This window comes from Heptranchias perlo, chromosome 16 (genome assembly GCF_035084215.1).
Source record: "Heptranchias perlo isolate sHepPer1 chromosome 16, sHepPer1.hap1, whole genome shotgun sequence".
NCBI classification, from domain to species: Eukaryota; Metazoa; Chordata; class Chondrichthyes; order Hexanchiformes; family Hexanchidae; genus Heptranchias; species Heptranchias perlo.
The window spans coordinates 45,232,889-45,259,128 of record NC_090340.1 but is presented as its reverse complement, the minus strand read 5'-3'; the positions used below and the strand labels follow the sequence as shown (position 1 = coordinate 45,259,128).

Genomic DNA, 26,240 nt, shown 5'->3' with positions numbered 1-26,240 from the left:
GCTCTGTCTATAGCATGTTGCTTCTGCTGTTTAGCATGCAATAGTCCTGTGTTGTAGCTTCACTAGTTTGGCATCTCATTTTTAGGTACGCCTGGTGCTGCTCTTGGCATGTTCTTCTACACTCCTCATTGAGCCAGGGTTGATCCCCTGGCTTTTGGTAATGGTTCAGTGAGGAATATGCCGGGCCACGAAGTTACAGATTATGCTGGAATACAATTCTGCTGCTGCTGATGGCCCACCGCGTCTCATGGATGCCCAGTTTTGAGCTGCTAGATCTGTTCTGAATCTATCCCATTTAGCACACTGATAGTGCCACACAACATGTTGGATGGTGTCTTCAGTGTAAAGATGGGACTTTGTCTCCACAAGGACTATGTGGTGGTCACTCCTACCAATACTGTCATGGACAGATTCATCTGTGACAGGTAGATTGGTGAGGACGTGGTCAAGTAGGTTTTTCCCTTGTGTTGGTTTGCTCACCACCTGCCGCAGGCCCGGTCTGGCAGCTATGCCCTTCAGGACTCAGCCAGCTTGGTCAGTAGTAGTGCTACCGTGCCGCTCTTGTTGATGGACGTTGAAGTCCCCCACCCAGAGTACATTCTGTGCTCTTGCTACCCTCAGTGCTTCCTCTAAGTGGTGCTCAACATGGAGAAGGACTGATTCATCAGCTGAGGGAGGACGGTAGGTGGTAATCAGCAGAAGATTTCCTTGCCCATATTTACATTTTTACATTTTTCAGTCCAACTCTAAAACTTGCCCTGTAGGAATCCAGGTGTGGATGTGTATGAGAGATAAATTGAAAAGTTATTTGCATGTGGCTTAAATCAAGCTGCAGAAGGTTGACCGAAAACTCTAATTTCTATGATTACTATGTTCATAGTAGTTTCATGAGGAAATTGCTGGGTTTGTTTGCCCTGGCAATCTTCCAGAGGCTGGCAAACTTCTTTCTCATTTGCTGCCACAAGTTGCAAATATGGGAGATGACGTTCACCCTTTTAGCCACATCCCCTCCTACATTTGGACAAGAAAAACATTCCACTGTGCAGTCAGCATGGTGCCCTTCTGCTCCAAACTGGGCAATCCTCCATTGCTGCACCCATTTTACCTTCAAAAGGAACAGTTCCAATGCATTCATTCTTAGGCTTCTGGTTCATTATGATAGAGGAATATAGTAGCATTGATTATGGAGAATAGTGGCACTGAAAGTAATGGGTATGAATATGACTGGTAGAGCAATCTTTTTTTTTCTTTCAGTGTTTTTCAAACAGTGTATTTTTAATTTGTCACCATTTTCCCCCTCCCTTCTCTTCTGAAGGCATCAACTTTTTTTCTGGCTTATAATTCCACAGGCAACTTCTGTGGGAAGGGGGATACAGCAGAGACAGCCGAATGGAATTTAAATCACAAAATTTGAATGGAGGTGAGGCAGCAATAGTGTGATACCTACAGCTAACAACAGCTGAAAATAGCCCAGTGAAAAGTAATATCGCACTGGTGTTATCACACCATTCCACAAGTCACAGTTATTGTATAAATCACTTTTCTACAATATCTTTTTCAAACTGACACTCTTATTACTCTTGTCACCAAAGAAACTTTGATTTGACAGAAATTTTGCTGACTTGAACGATGTAACATTTTCTAAAAATGCAATGCCTTTTAACCCAGATTTCAGAGATGCAATGCCAAGCAACTCTTTTCCTTTCATTCTGAAGATCTCAGCTCTACCTACCCCTCACTGATCTCTTTCTCTCTGACAGGACGTCTGCACTGTCATTCCTGCCTCTCACACAACAATATTCCACTTTACAGGACATATCTGGAACCATTAAATGTTGTCCATTCCCAACCTGGATGCAACAGTAGAGAAGCCATTGTTAGAGATGCTCTGGCTACAATTGGATAGGTAAGAGTGGAACTAAGCGAGGGCAGGAACGTTTGGGCGTCATGTCTAAGGCTGCAGAGAGCAATATCCCTCCTCTATTTGGACAAGAAAAGTATTTTATTTTTTGAATTAGGAAATTACTCAAGTGTTCCAATGGCAGCCTTGGCATCATGGTTAAGGTCAGCCTTGGCATTTTGGTTAGTTTTGGCATCAGAGTTAGAATCAGCTAGGTTTTTGGATTAGCCTCATTATTAGGACTTAGAATCAGCTTTGGTATTTCAGATGCACTTCAGCAGGTTGCTCCATAATAGCTTATCCAAATTGAATATGAAGGTCTCAGTTTTGATCCCTAGTTTATCCTGGGTTAGCTTACAATAACAAAGAGTCAGCATATTCAATATATTCAAGCTTGACTCATGGCAGGAGTGCTGGAAGGCCCATGGAAATATAGGGCCAATATTTATAACATAACACACGACAAATGATACAAGTCTGAAAAAAATCATTAAGGTTACAATTAAAAGTTATTAAGTAATAGGAAACGGGAACAGGAGTAGGCCATTCAGCCCCTTGAGCCTGTTCTACCATTCAATTAGATTGAGGCTAATCTGTACCTCAGTTCCATTTACCCACCTTTGATCCATGTCCCTTGATACACGTAATCTATCAAGCTCAGTCTTGAAAATTTCAATTGACCCAGCATCCACATACTTTTGGGGGATAGAATTCCAGATTTCCACTACCCTTTGTGTGAAAAAGTGCTTCTTGATTTCACTCCTGAATGACCTAGCTCTAATTTTAAGATTGTGCCCCCTTGATAGAAATGGCTGCAGGAAATTTCCATCAGATAAGCTTACTCTTCGGCCTGGGGCTTGAGTTGAAAATTTTACCCTGCCCTGATATTCGGCTGCTGTGGACAGAGAGAGAGAGAGAGTGTGTGTGTGTGTGTGTATGTGTAAGACAGAGTTTCATCATGGGAGTTGTTTTTATCCTGCTCCTGTGGAACTACAATGCTCAAAATTGACCCAAGCAGAAAATTTACAAGTAACAGCTGTGAGGCATAAGCAGCAGAAAAAGAAATGTAATTTTTTCCAACTTTTTATACAGCTAAACATTTTGAGTTAACAGTGTTGTTTAGAATGTATTCTTTTGTGTTGCTGAGGGGAATTGATATTTGTGCTGGGGATGGATGAGATATTTATGGGGTTTGGATGTTGGACATTGCTTGTGGATTCACCTAGACCATGGTGAATGACTGTCTGGTCTGGTGCTCACCGTTGAAAGCTTGACAGTGGGAAAAACTTCCCTTAGCAGCTCTGTACCAATGACAGCTTCAGCAAGAACTACAAATCTGTCTGGGGAAGTAAGGAGGAGAAAAAATATCCTTTATAATCATGTAAATAGTTTAGATAAAGAAGGAAAGTTTTGAGGAGGGAGGAAAGAAGAATAAACAAATAATGCAAATCCGCCATGGAAGGTAGAGGAAATAGAATTTTTTAATAATATAAATAATTGGGGACCTAGGTGAGGAAAGAACGTAGTTACTTGCATCTTAAGCAAGTTTTGTAAAGTGGTAAGTAAATAGTATTCCAAGTATTGGGGGTGAAATTGGCCTTGGGCAGTAACCTAAAATGGGAGATAGCGAATCAAAGCCCATTTTACACGCCGCTCGATTTTCAGAAAAGAAGATTGAGTGGTGTGTAAAACAGGCTGCCGAGTCGCTATCGCCCATTTTGAGTTACTGCCCAAGACCAATTGAAGAACGTAAGAACATAAGAAATAGGAGCAGGAGTAGGCCATACCGCCCCCGGAGCCTGCTCCGCCATTCAATCAGATCAACTCCACTTTCCTGCCCGATCCCCATATCCCTTGATTCCCCTAGAGTCCAAAAATCTATCTCTCAGCCTTGAATATATTCAATGACTCAGCATCCACAGCCCTCTGGGGTAGAGAATTCCAAAAATTCACAACCCTCTGCGTAAAGAAATTCCTCCTCATCTCAGTCTTGAATGGCTGTCCCCTTATCCTGCGACTATGGCCCCTAGCTCTAGACTCTCTAGCCAGGGGAAACAATCGCGCTCCCATTATATCAATTTCACTCTCATTATATCTGTGAGGCCTGTGTCTGTCACTATCGGTAAGGTATGTAATATTTTTACCTAGATTTGGTCATGTACTATATTGGAACAGTACATTCACTGTAATACAGTGATAGGTGAACCATTTCGGCTACAGAGCACCATGTTAAACATACAGTAGTGCCTTCCAGATCCCGGGCCACCCATTAGCAGTGCGAGAGGAGACCTATTTTGGTTTAAATCTGGTCATGGAATTATACTGTGGGACATTAACTAAAACAAGAGAGGAATTTCAGATGAACACATGAGTGTTCGCACACTTGTATCCTACAGCATAACTTCAGCATCTCCATTTATAACAATATAGAAGTTTGATTTTAAAGAGAATTATTTACTGTTTTATTCTATTTACATTCTTGTGCTTAACAAAACCCAAATGGCAAAGATGGATTCTAATCACTGGATATATTAAAAAAATTAACAGAAAAGAAACCTTGTGTGTTTTTTTATAAAATAATGTAAGTGCAGAATTTCTGGGTCCCCGCACAGTGGTGGTCAGAGCAGCTTGCAATGTGCATTAACTGTGCAGAGTTTAAAAAAAAATATTTGTTCTTGGGATATGGGCATCGCTGGCAAGGCCACATTTTATTGCCCATGTTTGGTTGCCCTGAGAAAGTGGTGGTGATGGATCTTCTCCTCGAACCACTACAGTCCTTGTGGGTAATTGGGCTTCCACAATGATGTTAGGTGGGGAATTCCAGGGTATTGCCCCAGCGACGATGAAGGAACGGCAATATATAGCCAACATAGAATGGCGTGTGATTTGGAGGGGAACTTGGAGATGATGGTGTTCCCATGACATTGCTGCTCCTGTCCTTCTTGCTCTTCAAATGCTGATTGTGTGTGATTTTGCACGGTCAGCACATTTCTACATGACCAACAAACTAAAATCTCACTGATTGCTCAAGTGGGATATTCTGCACAGCAGCAGCTATTCACGAGCTGTTGCTACTGCTATTGAAAAGGAAGCAGCTTGTGATGTTGTACTTTGAACATCTTCCACCCTCCATAAACTTGAGCTCATCCAAAACTCTGCCACCCATATCTGAATTCGCACCAAGTCCCATTCTCCCATCACCTCTGTGCTCGCTGACCCACATTGGCTCCCGGTCCGTGAACACCTCGATTTTAAAATTCTCATCTGTGTTCTCAAATCCCTCCATGGTCTCGCTCCTCCCTATCTCTGTAACCTCCACCAGCCCTACAAACTTCTGAGATCTCTGCGCTCCTCTAATTCTTGCCTCTTGCGCATCCCCGATTTTAATTGCTCCACCATTGGCGGCCGTGCCTTCAGCTGCCTAGGCCCTGAGCTTTGGAATTCCCTCCCAAAACCTCTCCGCCTCTCTACTTCTCCCTCCTCCTTTAAGACGATCCTTAAAACCCCAATCTCCTTATGTGGCTCAGTGTCAAATTTTGTTTGATAACGCTCCTGTGTAGCGCCTTGGGACGTTTTACAACGTTAAATGCGCTATATAAATGCAAGATGTTGTTGTAGTAGTAGTAGTAGTATGCTGCAGTTTTGAAACTGATGGAAGTCTGATGATGGAAGAAAGAAGATTCTGCATTGGTACTGCTCCTTTAGAAAATGTGTACTTGAAGTGCTTCTTGCAACAAGTGTATCAAAGGAGGATTGCCTTCTTTTGGGCAGAAGGACATGCTCCTCACTACACAGCAATCTATACTGCATGGAAGTAGATGGCTGAAAGGGCCAATGTGGTGCCCCATGTTAAGTGTACAAGGGAACAAATGAGGAAGAAGTCTGTAAGCCTCTGTAACATTGCGAACATAACTAGACCCAGCATTTGTGTATCCAAAGATTATAGGCACAGTAATTTTGCCACAGAGTTTCCTGTGAACCTCAGGCTGCTTGATTGAGGCTACATGCAAAACACCCAGACAACTTTTCATCTCTTTCACTCATATACATAGATGCCAGATTTCTGTGGGGAAAATTTCCTACTGGTACTGAAATATGGAAATACCATTGCACATAAATCTAGAAAGTTGTGGCCACAAAGCACAGCAAAATGTAGATGCATGTTGATGGACTCATACACAAGTTGGCATGCAGGTTGGGCACTTCCAACATCTAAATACTTTGTATCTGCTTGCAGAAGAAAGCTGTGCCTAGCAAGAAAGAGCACAAATGTATTGGAGGAGACCTTGCAATTGCAGGCCATTAAACAGAATTGAGGAGCTTATAGGATCTTGAGATCCTGGGTCCAGAAGCCAGAGAGTATGGAGGCTTCACCCAAGCTCAGAGTTGGTTCCATTCTTTGCTTATTATTCATCCCCCCCCCCCCACCCCTGCCACTCACTCATTCAGTAGCACACAGGCCTACACTACACCACAGCAGCATGACACACAGTATATTGGCAGGTCAGATCTATTTAAAGGGGTTTCTAGCTGCCATTGTTCTAATATATATTCCTCTTCAGCTTTTACATAGTATTAAATCGTATTCACAGTACAGAAACAGGCTATTCAGCCCAACAAGTCTTCGCCGGTGTTTATGCTCCACACGCGCCTCCTCCCACCTTATTTAATTTCACTCTATTGACATATTCTTCTGTTCCTTTCTCCCTCATGTACTATCTAGCTTCCTCTTAAATGCATCTATGCTGTTCACCTCAACTACTCCATGTGGTAGAAAGTTTCACATTCTAACCACTCTATGAGTAAAGAAGTACTCCTGAATTCCTTATGGGATTTATTAGTGACTATCTTATATTTATGGCGCCTAATTTTGGACTTCCCCACAAGTGGAAATATTGTCTCTACATCTACCCTACTGAACTCCTTCACAATTTTAAAGTCCTCTGTCAGGTCACCTCTCAGCCTTTTCTTTTCTAGAGAAAAGAGCCCCAACCTTGTTCAGTCTTTACTAATAGTTATAACTTCTCAGTTATGGTATCATCCTTGTAAATCTTTTTTGCACCTTCTCCAGTGCCTGCAAAGATGAGACCCAGCTGCTAGTGACAGCACCTTGCAGTACCCAGTTTCATTCTCTCACTCCGCCTGGCACAGATACATCCACTCCAGGGGATTTGGCTAGTCAGGAACAGGAGCCTGCTGACTGGAGGGCCAGCTCAAACCCTCAGCTGCCAAATGCAGGGATTGATACCTCTTAGGGCCTACATGTAGTGGAAGGCTGCTGTCAGATCCCCAAATGTTTATGCAATCATTTGAGAATCTGAGAAGAACCCTAAAAGTCTGGTAGTGATTGTGCAGTTCATTTCCTTCATATGTGCAGTGGTGCATAATCACTTAAAGGAACTGCAGTGCACTATGTAGTATGTGGCAACTCCACGCCATCTGCAGCAGAGCCCCAGTGATAGAACTAATTTAAAACACAACACTTAAACATAACTCAAGCTCAAAACCCTTTCTGTGAAAAAAAAATGATCAAAAATCCTGAAATGTGACAAACTTGTTTGCCGGATTTCTCAGTTTCCTTGCAGCCAATCCGTACTGGCACAAGCGCTGAAGTGAATCGGAAGATCTAGCCCTACTGCCTAGCAGGGGAGAGCCAGTGAAGTTCTGGGCAGCAAAGTTTGCAAGACACAAAGATAGGCAGCATTGTAAGCAGTGTAGATGGAAGCATAAAATTACAGAGAGATATTAATAGATTAAATGAATGGGCAAAACTGTGGCAAATGGATTTCAGTATAGGCAAGTGTGAGGTCATCCACTTTGGACCTTAAAAGAATAGATCAGAGTACTTTCTAAATGGTGAAAAGCTCAAAACAGTGGAGGTCCAAAGAGACTTAGGGGTCTTGGAAAGATACAGAAAATAATCAAAAAGGCTAATGGAATGCTGGCCTTTATATCTAGAGGACCAGAATACAAAGGGGTAGAAGTTATGCTACAGCTATACAAAGCCCTGGTTAGGCCACTCCTGGAGTAATGTGTTCAGTTCTGGGCACTGCACCTTAGGAAGGATATATTGGCCTCGGAGTGGGTGCAGCGTGGATTTACTAGAATGATACCTGGACTCCAAGAGTTAAATTACAAGGAGAGATTACATAAACTCAGGTTGTATTCCCTGAATTTAGAAGATTAAGGGGTGATTTGATCAGAGTTTTCAAGGTGTTAAGGGGAACTGATAGGGTAGATAGAGAGAAACTATTTCCGCTGGTTGTAGAGTCTAGGACTAGGGGCCTAAAAATTAGAGCCAGGACTTTCAGGAGTGAAGTTAGGAAACACTTCTACATGCAAAGGGTGGTAGAAGTTTGGAACTGTCTTCTGCAAATGGCAGTTGATGCTAGTTCAATTGTTAATTTTAAATCTGAGATTGATAGATTTTTGTTAACCAAAGTTATTAAGGGATATGTGGCTAAGGCAGGTATATGGAGTTAGGTAACAGATCAGCCATGCTCTCAATGAATGGCAGAACTGGCTCGAGGGGCTAAATGGCTTACTGCTGTTCCTATATTCCTCATGTCGCCTCTGGCTCTTTTGCTGATTACCTTAAATCTGTGTCCTTTGGTTACTGACCCTTTCGCCACTGGAAACAGTTTCTCTTTATTCACCCTGTCAAAACTGTTCATGATTTTGAACACCTCTATCAAATCTCCCCTTAACCTTCTCTGCCTTAAGGAGAATAACTCCAGCTTCTCCAGTCTCTCCACATAACTGAAGTCCCACATTCCTGGCACCATTCTAGTAAATCTCTTCTGCACCCTCTCTAAGGCCTTGACATCCTTCCTAAAGTCTGAGTCCTAACCAGTGTTTTATAAAGGTTTAGCATAACGTCCTTGCTTTTGTACTCTATGCTTCTATTAATAAAGTCCAGTATCCCATATGCTTTTTTAACAGCCTTCTCAACTTGTCCTGCCGCCTTCAAAGATTTGCGTATGTATACCCCCGGGTCTCTCTGTTCCTGCACCCCCTTTAAAATTGTACCATCTAGTCTATATTGCCTCTCTTCATTCTTCCTACCAAAATTAATCACTTCACACTTCTCTACATTAAATTTAATCTGCCATGTGTCTGCCCATTTCACCTGTCTACGTCCTCCTGAAGTCAGTTACTATCCTCCTCACTATTCACTACATTTCCGAGTTTTGAGTCATCTGAAAACTTTGAAATTATACACTGTATACTTCCCTCCAGTCTGAAAAACAACTTTTCACCACTACCCCCTGCCTTCTGTCCCCTAACCAATTTTGTATCCACACTGTCAATGTCCCTTTAATCCCATGGGCTTTAATTTTGCTAACAAGTCTATTATGTGGTACTTTATCAAATGCCTTTTGAAAGTCCATATACACATTAACAGTATTACCCTCCTATCAATCAAGTTAGTCAAACACGATTTTCCTACCCACACATACATTTTTCTCTGAGTGTACAGTTAAAAATAGAAAACTAAACCCTAACTATAGACAGTATTTAGTTTTGTAAAATAATGTTCCTGTAACTAAAGACACATATAGCATGACGCCAAACTATCTCACACGCACAGCATTCTCTTTCGCCCTCATTTTCATAAGGTTGATGTAAGCCGATTCCTCCTTGATTCACTGGCGGAGCTTTAAAAGCTGCGTGTCACGCTATAGGAGGAGCGAGGTTGGTCAGTGCAAGGAGCCTGGTGAGTTGGTGCTTCGATCGGAGACCTCGGGTCGCAGTGATGTAGTTACTCTCTCGGATTTTAACAGGGAGTGGGACTGAAGATCGAACAAGAGTTCTGGAGACTGGGCTGCCTGTTCAGAGAGTCCATCGTCGGCGATTTGGAAAAGAAACATACTTTTTCAACTAAGCCAGATTTGGTTGAGTTCATAATCACGGAACGAAGGACATATTTCCGTTTTAGGCAGGTGAGTACAGTTAAAAATCGACAATTCCTTTTTAAATTCAAATCGCGTACATTACTTATGTTTCTCTTGATTTTATAAATCTGTTGTTTGCTCGATGTCGTGCGGTCTGTTTAAAATCAGTGCGTTTGAACTCAAGCGGTATCCTATGCTATTCAATAGATCGAGGCGGAAAAGACTGACAGAGCTGGTTTACAGCCAGTTAGATTCACGTCTAAGAGGACGGACAATACCTGCCCATCAGTACAAGGTTAGCAACTTCTTTCTAAACAGCCACTAACTTAACTGTACAGCAGAATGTGGAAAGATTTCGTTTAAAGACCGTTTTACGATATAGAAACATTTGTTTAGCCAGTCCCACGCTCAGCTTTATTGTTAGGCGTTTCTTCTAATTTGAAACTGAAATGATAAAAGTGTGGGGGGGGGGGGGGTTAAAATTATTAAATAGATAAACTAAATTCAATGGATAAGTTTAACCTCGATTTTTAAATACACTTGATGTTATTAAGTATTGCACACTTTTGTTAAGGCGGTGGTATATCATTATTACAATGTAGCATTAGATGAACTTTTTGAAGCCCGGTCTAGTTAAGACTGTTGTTCCAGGTTTAGTTATTATGTTAGGAGACAAGGTTGCCACTTCTGCTAGCAGTATCTTTGAACTAGCAGCTGTGCCAATAGTCATTCAAGGGAAAGAAAGGTGTCCTACTGCATACAGAAACATGTAGTAACTTCTTGAAATTATGAAAGGACACACTGGGAGGAATTTTAATCCCCAAGAACGGGTGGGATGGGGGCGGGTGGGGAGTTAAAATAATAGATTTTTCCAGTGCGACCGCAACCCAGCTCCAATGCGCCCACTTCCAGGTTTAACGGAGGCCGGTTTGGATGCATGTGAGAAACCAACTCGCTGGAGGAGGCTCCATAATTAGTGCAGACGGTCGGGTACTTGTGGGAGAAAGTTACCTCATTATTAGAATTCCTCATTAAGATGGAGAGTGAAGTAGTCGAATCCGAAACGAGTGTCCTGAATCTAAATAAAGGAAATTACGAAAGTATGAGGTGTGAGTTGGCTATGATAGATTGGGGAACTTTACTAAAAGGGATGATGGTGGATAGGCAATGGCTAATATTTAAAGAACGTGTGAAGGAATTACAACAATTATTCATTCCTGTCTGGCGCAAAAATAAAACAGGAAAGTTGGCTCAACCGTGGCTTACATAAGAAATTAGGGATAGTATTAGATCCAAAGAGGAGACATAAAAATGCCAGAAAAAGCAGCAAGCCTGAGGATTGGGAGCAGTTTAGAATTCAGCAAAGGAGAACAAAGAGATTGATTAAGAGGGGAAAAATAGAGTATGAGAGTAAACTAGCAGGGAACATAAAAACTGACTGTAAAACCTTCTATAAATATGTCAAGAGAAAAAGATTAGTGAAGACAAATGTAGGTCCCTTACAATCAGAAATGGGGGAAATTATAATGGGGAAAAAAGAAATGGCAGAACAATTAAACACATACTTTGGTTCTATCTTCACAAAGGAGGACACAAATAACCTCCTGGAAATGTTAGGGAACCAAGGGTCTAGTGAGAGGGAGGAACTGAAGGAAATCAGTATTAGTAAAAAAATAGTGCTAGGGAAATTAACAGGACTAAAGGCTGACAAATCCCCAGGGCCTGATAATCTACATCCCAGAGTACTAAAGGAAGTGGCCCTGGAAATAATGGATGCATTGGTGATCATCTTCCAAAATTCTATAGACTCTGGAACAGTTCCTACAGATTGGAGGGTGGCAAATGTAACCCCACTATTTAAAAAAGGAGGAAGAGAAAAAACAGGGAATTACAAACCAGTTAACCTAACATCAGTAGTGGGGAAAATGCTAGAGTCTATTATAAAGGATGTAATAACAGAACACTTGGAAGGCATTAACACGATTGGACAAAGTCAGCATGGGTTTATGAAAGGGAAATCATGCTTAACAAACCTACTGGAGTTTTTTGAGGATGTAACTAGTAGAATAGATAGGGGAGAACCAGTGGATGTGGTGTACTTGGATTTTCAGAAGGCTTTTGAAAAGGTCCCACACAAGAGGTTAATGTGCAAAATTAAAGCACATGGGATTGGGGGGAATATCCTGGCATGGATTGAGAATTGGTTGACAGACAGGAAACAGAAAGTAGGAATAAATGGGTCTTTTTCCGGGTGGCAGGCAGTGACTAGTGGGGTACCGCAAGGATCAGTGCTTGGGCCCCAGCTATTCACAATATATCAATGATTTGGATGAGGGAACTAAATGTAACATTTCCAAGTTTGCGGACGACACAAAGCTGGGGTGGAATGTGAGCTGTGAGGAGGATGCAAAGAGGCTCCAATGTGATTTAGACAAGTTGGGTGAGTGGGCAAGAACATGGCAGATGCAGTATAACGTGGATAAATGTGAGGTTATCCACTTTGGTTGTAAAAACAGAAAGACAGATTATTATTTGAATGGTGATAGATTAGGAAAAGGGGAGGTGCAACGAGACCTGGGTGTCCTTGTACACCAGTCGCTGAAAGCGAGCATTCAGGTGCAGCAAGCAGTTAGGAAGGTGAATGGTATCTTGGCCTTCATTGCAAGAGGATTTGAGTACAGGAACAGGGATGTCTTACTGCAGTTGTACAGGGCCTTGGTGAAACCACATCTGGAGTATTGTGCGCAGTTTTGGTCTCCTTATCTGAGGAAGGATGTCCTTGCCATGGAGGGAATGCAACAAAGGTTTACCAGACTGATTCCTGGGATGGCAGGACTGACGTATGAGGAGAGATTTGGTCGACTAGGTGTATATTCACTAGAGTTTAGAAGAATGAGAGGTGATCTCATCGAAACATATAAAATTCTAACAGGACTAGACAGACTAGATGCAGGGAGGATGTTCCCGATGGATGGGGAGTCCAGAACCAGGGGTCACAGTCTCAGGATACTGGGTATGCCATTTAGAACTCAGACGAGGAGAAATTTCTTCACTCAGAGGGTGGTGAACCTGTGGAATTCTCTACCACAGAAGGCAGTGGAGGCCAAGACATAAGATGTATTCAAGAAGGAGATAGATATATTTCTTAATGCTAAAGGGATCAAGGGATATGGGGAAAAAGTGGGAACAGGGTACTGAGTTAGACGATCAGCCATGATCATTTTGAATGACGGAGCAGGCCCGAAGGGCCGAATGGCCTACTCTTGCTCCTATTTTCTATGTTTCTATGAGACATTAAGTAGGTGTTTTTAAATTGACTTTAAGGCACCTTCGAATTTAACGCCTCCAGCACGGGTTTCCTGGGGCTCGTGAATCTCGCCAGTGAAGCAAAATGAGAAGGGCCAGATCACTGAGTTAAGTGCCTTTATTGCACTACCTGTGGGCCAGGAGTGCTTCCCCGCGGCTCACCGAGCTTACCTTTTAAGGACTCCGTGATCGGCGGACTCCCTGCCCCCCCCGATGATATGCGACCTCCCCCAGCAATCACCCCTCCCATACAAACCCTGAAGAGTCTGATCTCTCCCTGGCTGCTTTCCCATTGGACAGGCAATCAGCCTATCAATCTAGCTGGCTGTCAGGCGTGAAACCAGTTGAAAAATTGTTACAGATGTCCTAACGTCAAAATCATCACGACATGTGGGAAACCCTTACTAATGGGTTTCTCGTCGGAAAATCCTCCCCCCTCCCCCCAACCCCCTGCTCTCTTCCCGGCTCCAAGTTAATATCTAGGCCACTGTTCTTAAAACTTCAAAAACAAGTATCTCCTTTGGTATCTTTTAAAAAATATGTTAAGCTAGTAGAAATATTTAACACTAATTTTAACAATTTTAGATTTTGATGATTTAATTTTTGTTTGAAAAGGAAATGCTGATGACATTGGGGAATTGAGCAACAGAATCTGACAGTGTGAGAGAGTTAAAGTTACATGGACAGCTGAGACTGTAGCTTCCTGGGTTAATGTTATGGAGTGTTGTTATAATTCAGCTTCTCCACACAGCTGGGCCCTACAGTAGCATGTTTATTATTCCGAAAAGTCATTGGATTTATCTGCTAGTCTGTTGAATCCAACGCCCTTTCAGAATATATAAATAACACAGCAAAGTGGGAATTCAGAGCTAAAAATAAATAATTAGATCATTTGAATTAAACAACTTTAAATTAAGAGGAGTAGCCTGGTAAACAGACTGAGCACAGGCAGGATTCCTCAATTATGACTTGTGTGGGACTCACTTTAATTGCTAGTTGTGACTCCCAAAGTAACTTGGAGTTCGGGATTCCCTGCTCAATAAACAGCCATGTGTGCTTCACACCCAAATGTTCCTGCTAAAAAAAAAATCAAGATTTGGCACCTTCTCTCCTGTTCCCTCACTCCCTTGTTTGGCTTGCCACTTGGGTGGTGCCAGAGGACTGGAGAATTGCAAATGTTACATCCTTCTTCAAGAAAGGATGTAAGGATAAAGCCAGCAACTACAGGCCAGTCAGTTTAACCTCAGTGGTGGGGAAGCTTTTAGAAACGATAATCCTGGACAAAATTAACAGTCACTTGGACAAGTGTGGATTAATTAAAGAAAGCCAGCACAGATTTGTTAAAGGCAAATTGTATTTAACTAACATGATTGAGTTTTTTGATGAGGTAACAGAACGAGTTGATGAGGGCAATGTGGTTGATGTGGTGTATATGGACTTCCAAAAGGCGTTTGATAAAGTGCCACACAATAGACTTGTCAGCAAAATTGAAGTCCATGGAATAAAAGGGGCAGTGGCAGCATGGGTACGAAATTGGCTAAGAGACAGAAAACAGAGAGTAGTGGTAAATGGTTGTTTTTCAGACTGGAGCAAGGTATACAGTGGTGTTCCCCAGGGGTCGATACTAGGACACTGCTTTTCTTGATATATAGTAATGACTTGGACTTGGGTGTACAGGGCACAATTTCAAAATTTGCAGATGACACAAAACTTGGAAGTGTAGTGAATAGTATGGAGGATAGTGATAGACTTCAAGAGGACATAGACAGGCTGGTGGAATGGGCGGACACATGGCAGATGAAATTTAACGCAGAGAAGTGCGAAGTGGTACATTTTGGTAGAAAGAACGAGGAAAGGCAATATAAACCAAAGGGTACAATTCCAAAGGTGATGCGGGAACAGAGAGACCTGGGGTTATATCTGCACAGGTCTTTGAAGTTGGCAGGGCAGATTGAGAAAGCGGTTAAAAAAGCATACAGGATCCTGGGCTTTATAAATAGAGGCATAGAGTACAAAAGCAAACAGTTTATGATGAACCTTTATAAAACACTGGTTCGACCACAACTGGAGCATCGTGTCCAATTCTGGGCACCGCACTTTAGGAAGGATGTGAAGGCCTTGGAGAGGGTGCAGAAGAGATTTACTAGAATGATTCCAGGGATGAGGGACTTCAGTTACGTGGATAGACTGGAGAAGCTGGGGTTGTTTTCCTTAGGGCAGAGAAGGTTGAGAGGAGATTTGATAGTGGTGTACAATATCATGAGGGGTCCAGACAGAGTAGATAGAGAGAAACTCTTCCCATTGGTGGAGGGGTCAAGAACCAGAGGACACAGATTTAAAGTGATTGGCAAAAGAACCAAAGGCAACATGAGGAAAAGCTTTTTTACGCAACGAGTTGTTACGATCTGGAATGGGCTGCCTGAGAGGGTGGTGGAGGCAGATTCAATCGTGGCTTTCAAAAGGGAATTGGATAAGTACTTGAAGGGAAAAACTTTGCAGGGCTATGGGGAACGGGCAGGGGAATGGGACTAACTGGATTGCTCTTGCAGAGAGCCGGCAGGGGCTCGACAGACCGAATGGCCTCCTTCTGTGCTGTAACCATTCTATGATTCTATTCTATGATTCTCCCAATGTTGCTAGATAATCAGTACTTCTGATACCACATGCAAAATATTTGCATATAGTGTATGATAATGACACTCATGCTAATAATATCACAGTACTTTTTTTGAACAACTTGCATTTATATTGCTTCTTTAACGTATAAAAATGTGCCAAGGTGCTTCACATATTAGGAAAGGTGACACCAGGAAAGAGGTAGGTTTTAAGGAGGGTCTTAAAGGAGTAGAGGGAGGTGGAGACGTAGAGGGGTTTAGGGAGGGAATTCCAGAGCATGGGGCCTAGACGGCTGAAGACATGGCTACCAATGGTGGGGCAAAGGGAATGTGGGATGGATGAGAGGTCACAGTTGGAGAACTGCACAGTGGTTGGAGGGTTGTAGGGCTCAAGGAGTTAACGGAGGTAAGGTGATATGAGGCCACGGAGGGATTGAAACATGAGGATGAAAATTTTTTATTTGAGGTGTTGGGGGACCAAAGGCCATTGAAGGTCAGGGTTGATGGGGATGAAGGGAAGAGGATACGGGCAGCAGAGTTTTGGATGAGCTGAAGTTTACAGAGGTTAAAGGATTGGAGGCTGGCCTGGAGAGCACTGGAATAGTTGAATCTGGAGGTGACAAAAGCATGAGCGAGGGTTTCAGTCGCAGATGGGCTGAGGCAGGGGCAGAGGCAGGTGGTGTTACAGGGGTGGAAGTAAGTGGTCTTTGTGGTGGAGAGAATATGGACTCAGCAGCTTAGCTCAGGGTCAAATAAGAATTCAAGGTTGCAAACTGCTTGGTTCAACCTGAGATAGTGGTCAGGGAGGGGGATGGAATTGGTGGCAAGGGAACGGAATTTGTAACTGGGGCCAAAGATAATGGCTCCAGTCTTTCCAATCTTTAACTGGAGGAAATTGCTGGACTGGATGTTGAACAAGAAGTCTGCCAATACAGAGGCAGTGGAGGGGTCGAGAGAGGTGGTGGTGAGCTGGATGTCGTCCGCATACATGTGGAAGCTGACCGCGTACATGTGGAAGCTGACCATATGTCTTAGGACGATGTGGTCAAGGGGCAGCATGTAGATGAGGAAGAGGAGGGGCCAAGGATTGATCCTTGGGGGACTCCAGAGGTAATGGTGCGAGGAGAGGAGGAAAGAAGCCATTGCTGGAGTTGCTCTGGCTACAATTAGAAAGGTAAGAGTGGAACCAAGAGAGTGCAGTCTTACTGAGCTGGACAGTGGAGGAGAGGCATTGGAAGACCAAAGTGCTGTGCTTTCAATTGGAAGAAAAAAAACAAGTGAACCTTATTTAACTTGAACCAAAAGGATGCACCAAAATAGGATATTTAACCCCCCACAATTGCATCTCTTGTTGATATATATTGTGAGCCTCACGTAGGCTATCTTTACTGAGGAAAGCGTGTGCTCTTGCTGCCTTTCTTTCTGCAACAAATTCCTGGTGTTAATAGTGACTGAGAAGCAAATTTTTTGCAGTACATTTTATACTCCTGGGTTTTGTGTAAAAGCTCTTACTATAGCACTTGCATGCTCATTGCATCATTATGAACTCTACAGTAGTGAAAGTTCATCATACCAACCTTCAGTCAGCTCTCCCTTTTTCAGAATGTAGTTGCTTGCATGGACAGTAATACCCATTCTAACATATTTGCTGTAATGTTGGACTCTAATGTGATGCATGATGTTAAGCATGCAACAAAAACTTAGCATGATAAAATTATAATCAAACAAAGGGACTGATGCTGCACAACTAGTGTCACTTTGCAATTAGCCAATAGGAGGTGTACAAGTAATCAGGAGTTTGACTTATTCAAGCACCTTAAATCCATGACTCTGCTGACATAATGTTCATAATATGGGATAAAACAGCATTTCCTCTGATTCACGATGATGAACACCAGACTTCCTAGTGTGTGTATATATCTGTATATAATGTTCTACTCAATCTCTCATGTCATTGCACATGGGATGCCAAGACTAAGTGTAGCCATCAGAGGAAGTGGAGTTAGAGGCAGATGCTAATTGCCAGTGTGAAGACATAATTCAGTCCTCATTTTAAAGTAATACATTTTGTCCTTATTTTTACATAATACTTTGATTTTATGTTATTTATAGCTGTGAGTGTTGTTTAAACATACTTGTCCACTTGCTATCGATTAAATAAAATAGTTCAAGTTACTGAACTCGAAAGAGATAGTTTTTATTGACCCACTTAAACATAAATGCTACTACCAAGTATAACCAATGCTTAACATAAAATGTTACTAACAATTACAAGTACTAACATAAGATGCTACTTCTAAATTACGAGCAATAATCAAAACATATAACATAAGACGTAAGTTTAAACAGTTCAACCTCAATAGTTGTGCCCCGGCCTCTTATTAACATTACAATTGTTATTACAGTCATAAAAGCTTGCAAAATTACAAGAGAGATAAGGAACTTTCTTGCTCAAGAATGCTGTTCCTGTATTATATACTACCTCCCACCACTCTCTGTTCCCCAATTTATCTACCCTCTTTTCGGTGTTTTCATTGCCCTGTCTCATGTGTGTCAGATGTCTCTTAGATGTAGTAGTACGTTCCAAAATATGCTTGAGATTCAGGGATAGGGGAGGAACAGGGTGACTGAACTGCTGAACGGCTTGTAGTGCCTCTATATTGATTGGAAGTAGACACACAGTATTCTCCTTGAGCTTTGTAGGCATGCTTTACTCTTTCAGAGTTCCATTTTTCCACACTAAAAGTGCAGCTGGGAGAGTCCTTATCGAGAGTGAAACCACATGCTGGAACATTTGCTTTAAACACATCACACCGACACACGTAGATACCTGGCTTCCGATAGCAACAGGATGTATCTGGTGCCAGCCAGGAGTGGATCTTTCCTTTCAAGACTCCTACGGATGCGACTGCATACACGGTTAGTGGGACATGACCGTAAGGCCAATGAGCGGGCTTGACGAAACAGTGGTACAGTCCCTTTTTACCGTAAACACTGAGCCCAATTGTTTGGCTCGGCAACTATAGTTAGTTGGAATGCCCCAATTAAACGACTGCTGCTGAGTAATAAAGGCTGGAAGTTGATTGTTCTCAATATCATTCAGGCTCTTCCAAACTTGATCTAACATGAAAGTCCCGTACATGCTACAGGTTATAGCCTTAGAGATCTTTTCCTTCACTTGGTGTAGTCATTGATAACCTGGTTAATTTTATCTCGTATCTGATCATCAGCTTCCACTAGGTCCTTTACTGTTAGAAGGACCTGTTGTTTCTCATAAGAGGTCTCCCTGGTTTTTACCTTCTCAAGAATATCCTTAATTGCCTTCTCATTCCTTTGTTGTGCTCATACAAGCTTTCTCCATCTATTCAGTTCCAGGCTGCAGTTCCTTTTCCTAGCTATTCTCCCACATCCTTCTTTATACGGCTACTACTTTCCTGTATAGGTTTTCTTTGGTTACCATTCCCAGAGTTCCTTTCAAAAACTTTTTTTTGATTCATTCATGGGATGTGGGCATCGCTGGCAAGGCCAGTATTTATTGCCCATCCCCAATTGCCCTTGAGAAGGTGGTGGTGAGCTGCCTTCATGAACCGCTGCAGTCCGTGTGGTGAAGATTCTCCCACAGTGCTGTTAGGAAGGGAGTTCCAGGATTTTGACCCAGCGACAATGAAGGAACGGCGATATATTCCTAAGTCGGAATGGTGTGTGACTTGAGGGGAACGTGCAGGTGGTGTTGTTCCCATGTGCCTGCTGCTCTTGTCCTTCTAGATGGCAGAGGTCGTGGGTTTGGGAGGTGCTGTCGAAGAAGCCTTGGTGAGTTGCTGCAGTGCATCCTGTGGATGGTACACACTGCAGCCACAGTGCGCCGATGGTGAAGGGAGTGAATGCTTAGGGTGGTGGATGGGGTGTCAATCAAGCGGGCTGCTTTGTCCCGAATGGTGTCGAGCTTCTTGAGTGTTGTTGGAGCTACACACATCCAGGCGAGTGGAGAGTATTCCATCACACTCCTGACTTGTGCCTTGTAGATGGTGGAAAGGCTTTGGGGAGTCAGGAGGTGAGTTACTCGTCGCAGAATACCCAGCCTCTGACCTGCTCTTGTAGCCACAGTATTTATGTGGCTGGTCCAGTTAAGTTTCTGGTCAATGATGACCCCCAGGATGTTGATGGTGGGGGATTTGGCGATGGTAATGCCATTGAATGTCAAGGGGAGGTAGTTAGACTCTCTCTTGTTGGAGATGGTCATTGCCTGGCACTTGTCTGGCATGAATGTTACTTGCCACTTATCAGCCCAAGCCTGGATGTTGTCCAGGTCTTGCTGCATGCGGGCACGGACTTCATTATCTGAGGGGTTGCGAATGGAACTGAACACTGTGCAATCATCAGCGATCATCCCCATTTCTGACCTTATGGTGGAGGGAAGGTCATTGATGAAGCAGCTGAAGATGGTTGGGCCTAGGACACTGCCCTGAGGAACTCCTGCAGCAATGTCCTTTGGCTGAGATGATTGGCTTCCAACAACCACTACCATCTTCCTTTGTGCTAGGTATGACTCCAGCCACTGGAGAGTTTTCCCCCTGATTCCCATTGACTTCAATTTTACCAGGGCTCCTTGATGCCACACTCGGTCAAATGCTGCCTTGATGTCAAGGGCAGTCACTCTCACCTCACCTCTGGAATTCAGCTCTTTTGTCCATGTTTGGACCAAGGCTGTAATGAGGTCTGGAGCTGAATGGTCCTGGCGGAACCCAAACTGAGCATTGGTGAGCAGGTTATTGGTGAGTAAGTGCAGCTTGATAGCACTGTCGACGATACCTTCCATCACTTTGCTGATGATTGAGAGTAGGCTGATGGGGCGGTAATTGACCGGATTGGATTTGTCCTGCTTTTTGTGGACAGGAGATACCTGTACTGGAACAGTTTGGCTAGAGGCGCGGCTAGTTCTGGAGCACAAGTCTTCAGCACTATAGCCGGGATGCTGTCGGGGCCCATAGCCTTTGCTGTATCCAGTGCACTCAGCCGTTTCTTGATATCACGTGTAGTGAATCGAATTAGCTGAAGACTGGCTTCTATGATGGTGGGGATATCGGGAGGAGGTCGAGATGGATCATCCACTCCGCACTTCTGGCTGAAGATGGTTGCAAACACTTACCAAGAGATGCAAAGATTGTTGACTGAATTTTATCATTTGAAAGTAAAAATTTATATTTTTAAAGCAGTCGTGTATTTATTTACTGTTCTAGAGAAGCTGAGGCAGAGACAGAAAGTGAACTCTATATATTTAATTATGCAGTTGAGTATATATCTAAGGGAAACATTATTTACTTATTTTTTCAGGAACAAATCACAAAAGTTTTAATTTAATATCTGCAGAGATCTCTTAGAAATTTACAAGACAGGTCTGCCAGACCCGTGCGACACCTCCCCAGTGGTGTCAGACCTGTGCCCCCCTCCTCTGCTGACAGTTCCCAGGAATCCATCAGTGAGCCAAGCCCCAGATTCCACCCCAGTTCTGCCAATCTCCTATTCCTCCTACACAGTGCTTCCAAGCCACAGCACGCTATCCTACTGCTGCCAAATCCCAGAACTATTCCCCTGTGCGACCAATGCCCAGGATCATCCCCAGTGCTCGTAAGGCCCACAATCCCCTCCCCCATGCTCGTCCATAGTATTTCAAAACACTAAGGACCTACCTCCAGCTTGCTACTTCTTGCAGTGCCATTTTGCTGTTTATTCTTGGCTATTAAAAAGTTAAAGGATAAAAATTATATACATTGGTAAAGAAATATTTCAAGCTGATGTCTCACGACATGCTCACGATCAGTCAGAAGGTATTTAAAAACAGGATTGTTATGCCAAGTGATATTATCAGGGCCACTGATTTATCAGCGTTGAGGACGGCCCTGTGATCTGGAAACACTTGGAAATGGGAGGAGGATCTGAAACTTCTGGGTAGAGTGTCAGGTTTTAGCAGTAATTTGAGCCTGGTCCCGGGATGTGGAGCAGGAGTCCTCCTCCTGGCTCCACAAGGAAACCTTGTGGTGGGCCTTCTCTGCCCTGCACCTCCCCCCCACCAATTCGCAATCATTGCCAATCCCTCCCTTCCTCACTTGCCTTGCTGGGGACCCTTTCCGTGGGTCAGAACCCAGGCTTTCTTTCTCTTTTTAAAAATTGATTTGATCACCAAGAGCTTAAGCATCTGGCTGTTGAGTCAGTTGAGGTATTTTCAATTGCTCGATATATTTACAAACCATTATATAATGGTGAGTGAGCAGATGCACTGTTTTACAAGGGCAGAAACATTAAACCAAGTGAAACACAATAGGCAAAATGTCCCCGAAACCATGCACCACTGGCTGGGCCTTGCACAAAGTGGCTGGCTAATTGGTCAATAGTGGGTGCATTGCCTGCAATTTTCCATCCATTAATGTCGAAGGATAGAAAATCACTAGCCATACATCCATAGTTTTCGCGTAAGCCGCCCGCTGCTTGCAAGGCCCCGTTGGTGGCTCTGGGGGTTTCGGAAAACTTTGGCCAAAGTATTATTCTGCTGCTAAAGTAAAGGTGGCTTTTAAAGGTTAAAAACTCTTGAGGCCCTGGAAATCTGCAGGATGACGTATTCTGTTATAAGGGCCAAGATGTACCTGCCCTTATCCTCCGTCCTGACTCTAGCAAGGTTTGTGGGGTATTGGGAGGTCATGTGACTTATATGGACGTGGTATGCTAGGCACATCCGGGGTGCTGTCACCCTCCCCAAGTGGATAAAAAGTCCAGGAGAAGACTCCCGGGATAGGGAGGAGGTGTGGGGTTCCCGCCCCCCCAAAAAAAGAAAACTGAAGCTGCTTCCATGGCCCTCTTACAAAGGGGACTGCTTGAAAACTTAGAGTGTCCAGACCACAATCCTGGCCTGTACCCCCAGTGAGCCCCACAATTGCCAGTGTGTCTCAGCAGGCATACTTGCACTGACCATGCACTAGGTCCTTAAGAAGTCCCAGGACATGTGAACTGCAATGTTGGGAGACCCCTGCCGCCCTCATCATTGGTCTTGTAAGGGGAGGAGGGAGGAGACTTCAATGCCACAATTCATCCTTAGTTTCAGACCAGAAGCTGGCATAACTGGGTGTCAAATAAAATTAATGGATGGAAAATCTTGGGCAGTAAGCCTGTGATTTCCCCATATGCATAATGGCCAGATGGGGCTCCCCACCAGCAGTGAGCATTTGTTTTTATTAAACTACATAGATATACCTCAGTAAGGTTCCACCGTAATCTTCTTTTCTCTAGACTGTAGAAGATCATCCAGCATTAAATAAAAGAATTATTGATACCTTAAGGAACCTAAGCCAAGGGAAGGGGACTCTGAATGTAACTCTTTGCTTTTCTGCCTTGTCAGCTGCAAATCATTGGTTAGAATGGTGACTGCATAGTTTTGAAGCAATCTATAATGTCCATGTCTGTTTTATTTTACAGATCAATACCACATTAGCAGCCATCGCTATGGTGAGGCCAACCTTTGTAATTACAGGCATTTTTGCATTTGTGATTATTCAGACATTTGCTTTAATCTTCATCTACTCCAGACAAAAGATTGATTTATCACCATCTGATGAACAGAATAGCAAAGCTCACATCCTCATTCTTTCATCCTGGAGATCAGGTTCTTCCTTTGTGGGACAAGTATTTAGTCAGCACCCTGATGTCTTTTACTTAATGGAACCTGCCTGGCATCTATGGGTACGTATGCATCAAAACAGTGCAAAGGTCTTGCAAATGGCTGTTAGGGATCTTGTCCGTTCTATATTCTTATGTGACATGTCAGTATTTGATGCCTACATGTCTGAAAACAGACTGGTATCTAACTTGTTCCAATGGGAGGTGAGCAGAGCTCTCTGCTCACCACCTACGTGTGATTATTATGAAAGAACGGACCTGAGCAATGATACAACATGTAAGAAACATTGCAACATGTCCAAATTTTTTAAAATAGAAGAAGCATGCAAAACTTACAGTCACATTGTGCTCAAAGAAGTGAGATTCTTTGATTTAAAGTCACTGTTTCCTCTCCTCACTGACCCCTCACTGAACCTCAAAATCATTCACCTCGTTAGAGACCCTAGGGCTGTCATTAAGTCTCGTGATAAGTCAGTTTATGCACTACTGCGAGACAATCGTATTGTTTTGGACACTAACGGTAAAGACATAGAACAAAATAAAGCTGAAGCATCAAACTACGAAGTCATGAAAGAAGTTTGCAGAAGTCACATACAGATTCATGAGACAGCAACCAAGAAAGCTCCAGACTTTCTGAAACAACGCTATATGATGGTGCGGTATGAAGATGTAGTAAGAGATCCACTTAATGAGATATTGGCAATGTATAAATTTGCTGATTTAAGTTTGACTCCAAAACTTAAGTCTTATATATATAACATCACACATGGAACAGGAACTGGATCAGCTTTCAAAATAACATCTAGAAATGCTAGAAGCATATCTCAGGCATGGAGGACTGAGGTGCCATTTGAAAAGATTTTAAAAATACAGGATATCTGTAGGGAAGCCATGAATGTGCTTGGATATCGACTAGTTGAGACTGAACATGAACAGAAACTATTATCCCTGGATCTTGTCTTACCACTAAGAAAATACAAGTTTACCTGGTTGAGTTCTGATGAGAATTCAGTTTAAATCATGGACGTCATTTTGGGGATCCAAGAACTTATTTAATTTTGTGTTCATCTGCTGTTTCTGATGAAGAAAACTTTATGAAGCGTGTATGAAGTCCAGAGGATTATTAGATTCTTACATGAACATTACTGAGCAATCATATTGCAAAGTTGTCATTGGCTTCAAAAGTAGGCCACATGTTTCCATGATATCATTTTTGGGGAGTCTATGTATCCTTGATAAATTCTGTTTTAATATGATTATTTCTCTAGTTTAGTGAAGATAAGTTGTCTCTTTCAATATTGGCTGATTTCGACCTTGATGTGAAGCGGCCAAAGGTCCCAATACTTTCGTGTGGACTGTGTAGGACTGACTTTACGTAATTGCATTTCTGGTAGGAGTTCATATTTGGAAATCACTTGTGCATTCGCCAGGAAATTCCATGCATAAAATGATTGGGCAGAAAATTGAGAGAAATTCATCAGCAGTTTCCCATTGTGCACATCCGGCTTGCAAATCTCCCTGCCGGGATGACACATGCGTAAAACCAGCCCAATATTTACTATAAGTGTCATGTCATTCAGTTAATTACATGCTTGATTTTAAAGTTTACAATTATAAAAAGTTTCACTCTGAAAATAAAGTGTTTGCCAAATCATCAGAAGCAATGTGGTTATACAGGGCAACAGTTCAGAAAAAAAATCTTTAATTTATAATTTGTTGATTCTTTTTGTCCAAGTTCTGGACAATAGGACACATTTCCACTTTGGGCCCCATTTATGTGCCAGTAGAGTACACTCCCACGTCAGCACAGCATGGCCACATACAGAGTAAATCTCTCTCTACTTTGCCCAACAATGTGCCTTGATCCATCTTAAGAAGAAAATCTTGTACTGCACCAGTGCCTTTATATTTTTTATTTCTATTTTCCATACCAGTCATCATTGTTGGCTGTCCAAATTAGATAGCAACAGAAAGCTTGGTATCCTTCTCTGCATCGGCTACACTTGACAAACTAGTTCAGACCTAATTGCATCAGATTCATGAGTCAATTGAATACATTATGCGATCCTCATTGAATTGGACCTTATAACTGTCTGCTAGGTCTCACAAAGTTCTGTAAGGGCACTTCCCCTCCCCCCTGCCACCTAAGCACACCCACACATATATACACCCACACACATATATACATATATGCACCCATTTTCTCACAAACACTCACACAATGGGCAAATTGTTGGATTCTTGATTTATGTATCGTGGTCATTTGGTACCAGATGGTTCTACATTGTATGCCAATCGGAATTCAGAGCCTAGCAATTCCTTTTGGTCTGCCATTCATATGTAAATTGTGGGTTATTAAAAGTTTCTGGGAAAATTCACTCCTGTGTGTTTGTACATGATATTGCTGTTTTCTATTTGTGGGCAAGACAGTGGACATTCTTTCCCACACAATGAGCAGCACTACTCCTCTAAATCTGCTGTGAACTGCAATTAAGAGCCAGTTAAAACACCTGAAATAGCACTGGGAAAGTAAACCTAGCTTACAACAATAACAGCAACAAATTGCATTTATATAGAACCTTTAACATAGAAAATATCCCAAAGAGCTTCACAGAGGAGAAACAGATGCCATGCAGTAATGCAAGAGTTAAGAGAGATTACCAAAAGCATGGTTGGAAAGAGATTTTTAAAGATGTAGAGAAGTAGCAAGGTGGGACATTTTATAAATGGAGTTTCAAAGAATATGATCAAGATGGTTGAAGGCTTTTCCACTTTTGGTGGATCAGAGGAAAGGGGGGGGATGCACAGGAGACCAGAGATAGAGGAGCAAAAAGCACAGACTGGAACGTAGGGCTGGAA

The 26,240-nt window shown here is 42.7% G+C and overlaps 1 protein-coding gene across 3 annotated transcripts in view; it reads left to right on the top strand.

The window, feature by feature from the left end:
* The window catches only part of chst6 (carbohydrate sulfotransferase 6), a 36,267-nt gene extending 10,508 nt beyond the window's left edge, over positions 1–25,759 (top strand). Inside the window, exons 2-5 of one of the 3 annotated variants that reach the window (XM_067998067.1) lie at positions 9,685–9,843; positions 10,003–10,090; positions 18,439–18,635; positions 23,181–25,759. In XM_067998067.1, the coding sequence (XP_067854168.1) occupies positions 23,208–24,398 (1,191 nt within the window). In that variant the 5' untranslated portion in view covers positions 9,685–9,843; positions 10,003–10,090; positions 18,439–18,635; positions 23,181–23,207 and the 3' untranslated portion in view covers positions 24,399–25,759. Of the gene's footprint in view, positions 1–9,621; positions 9,844–10,002; positions 10,091–18,438; positions 18,636–23,180 lie in introns of those variants that run through there. The other 2 variants (XM_067998065.1, XM_067998066.1) reach the window with 2 other exon arrangements.
* Positions 25,760–26,240: the final 481 nt, after the last annotated feature.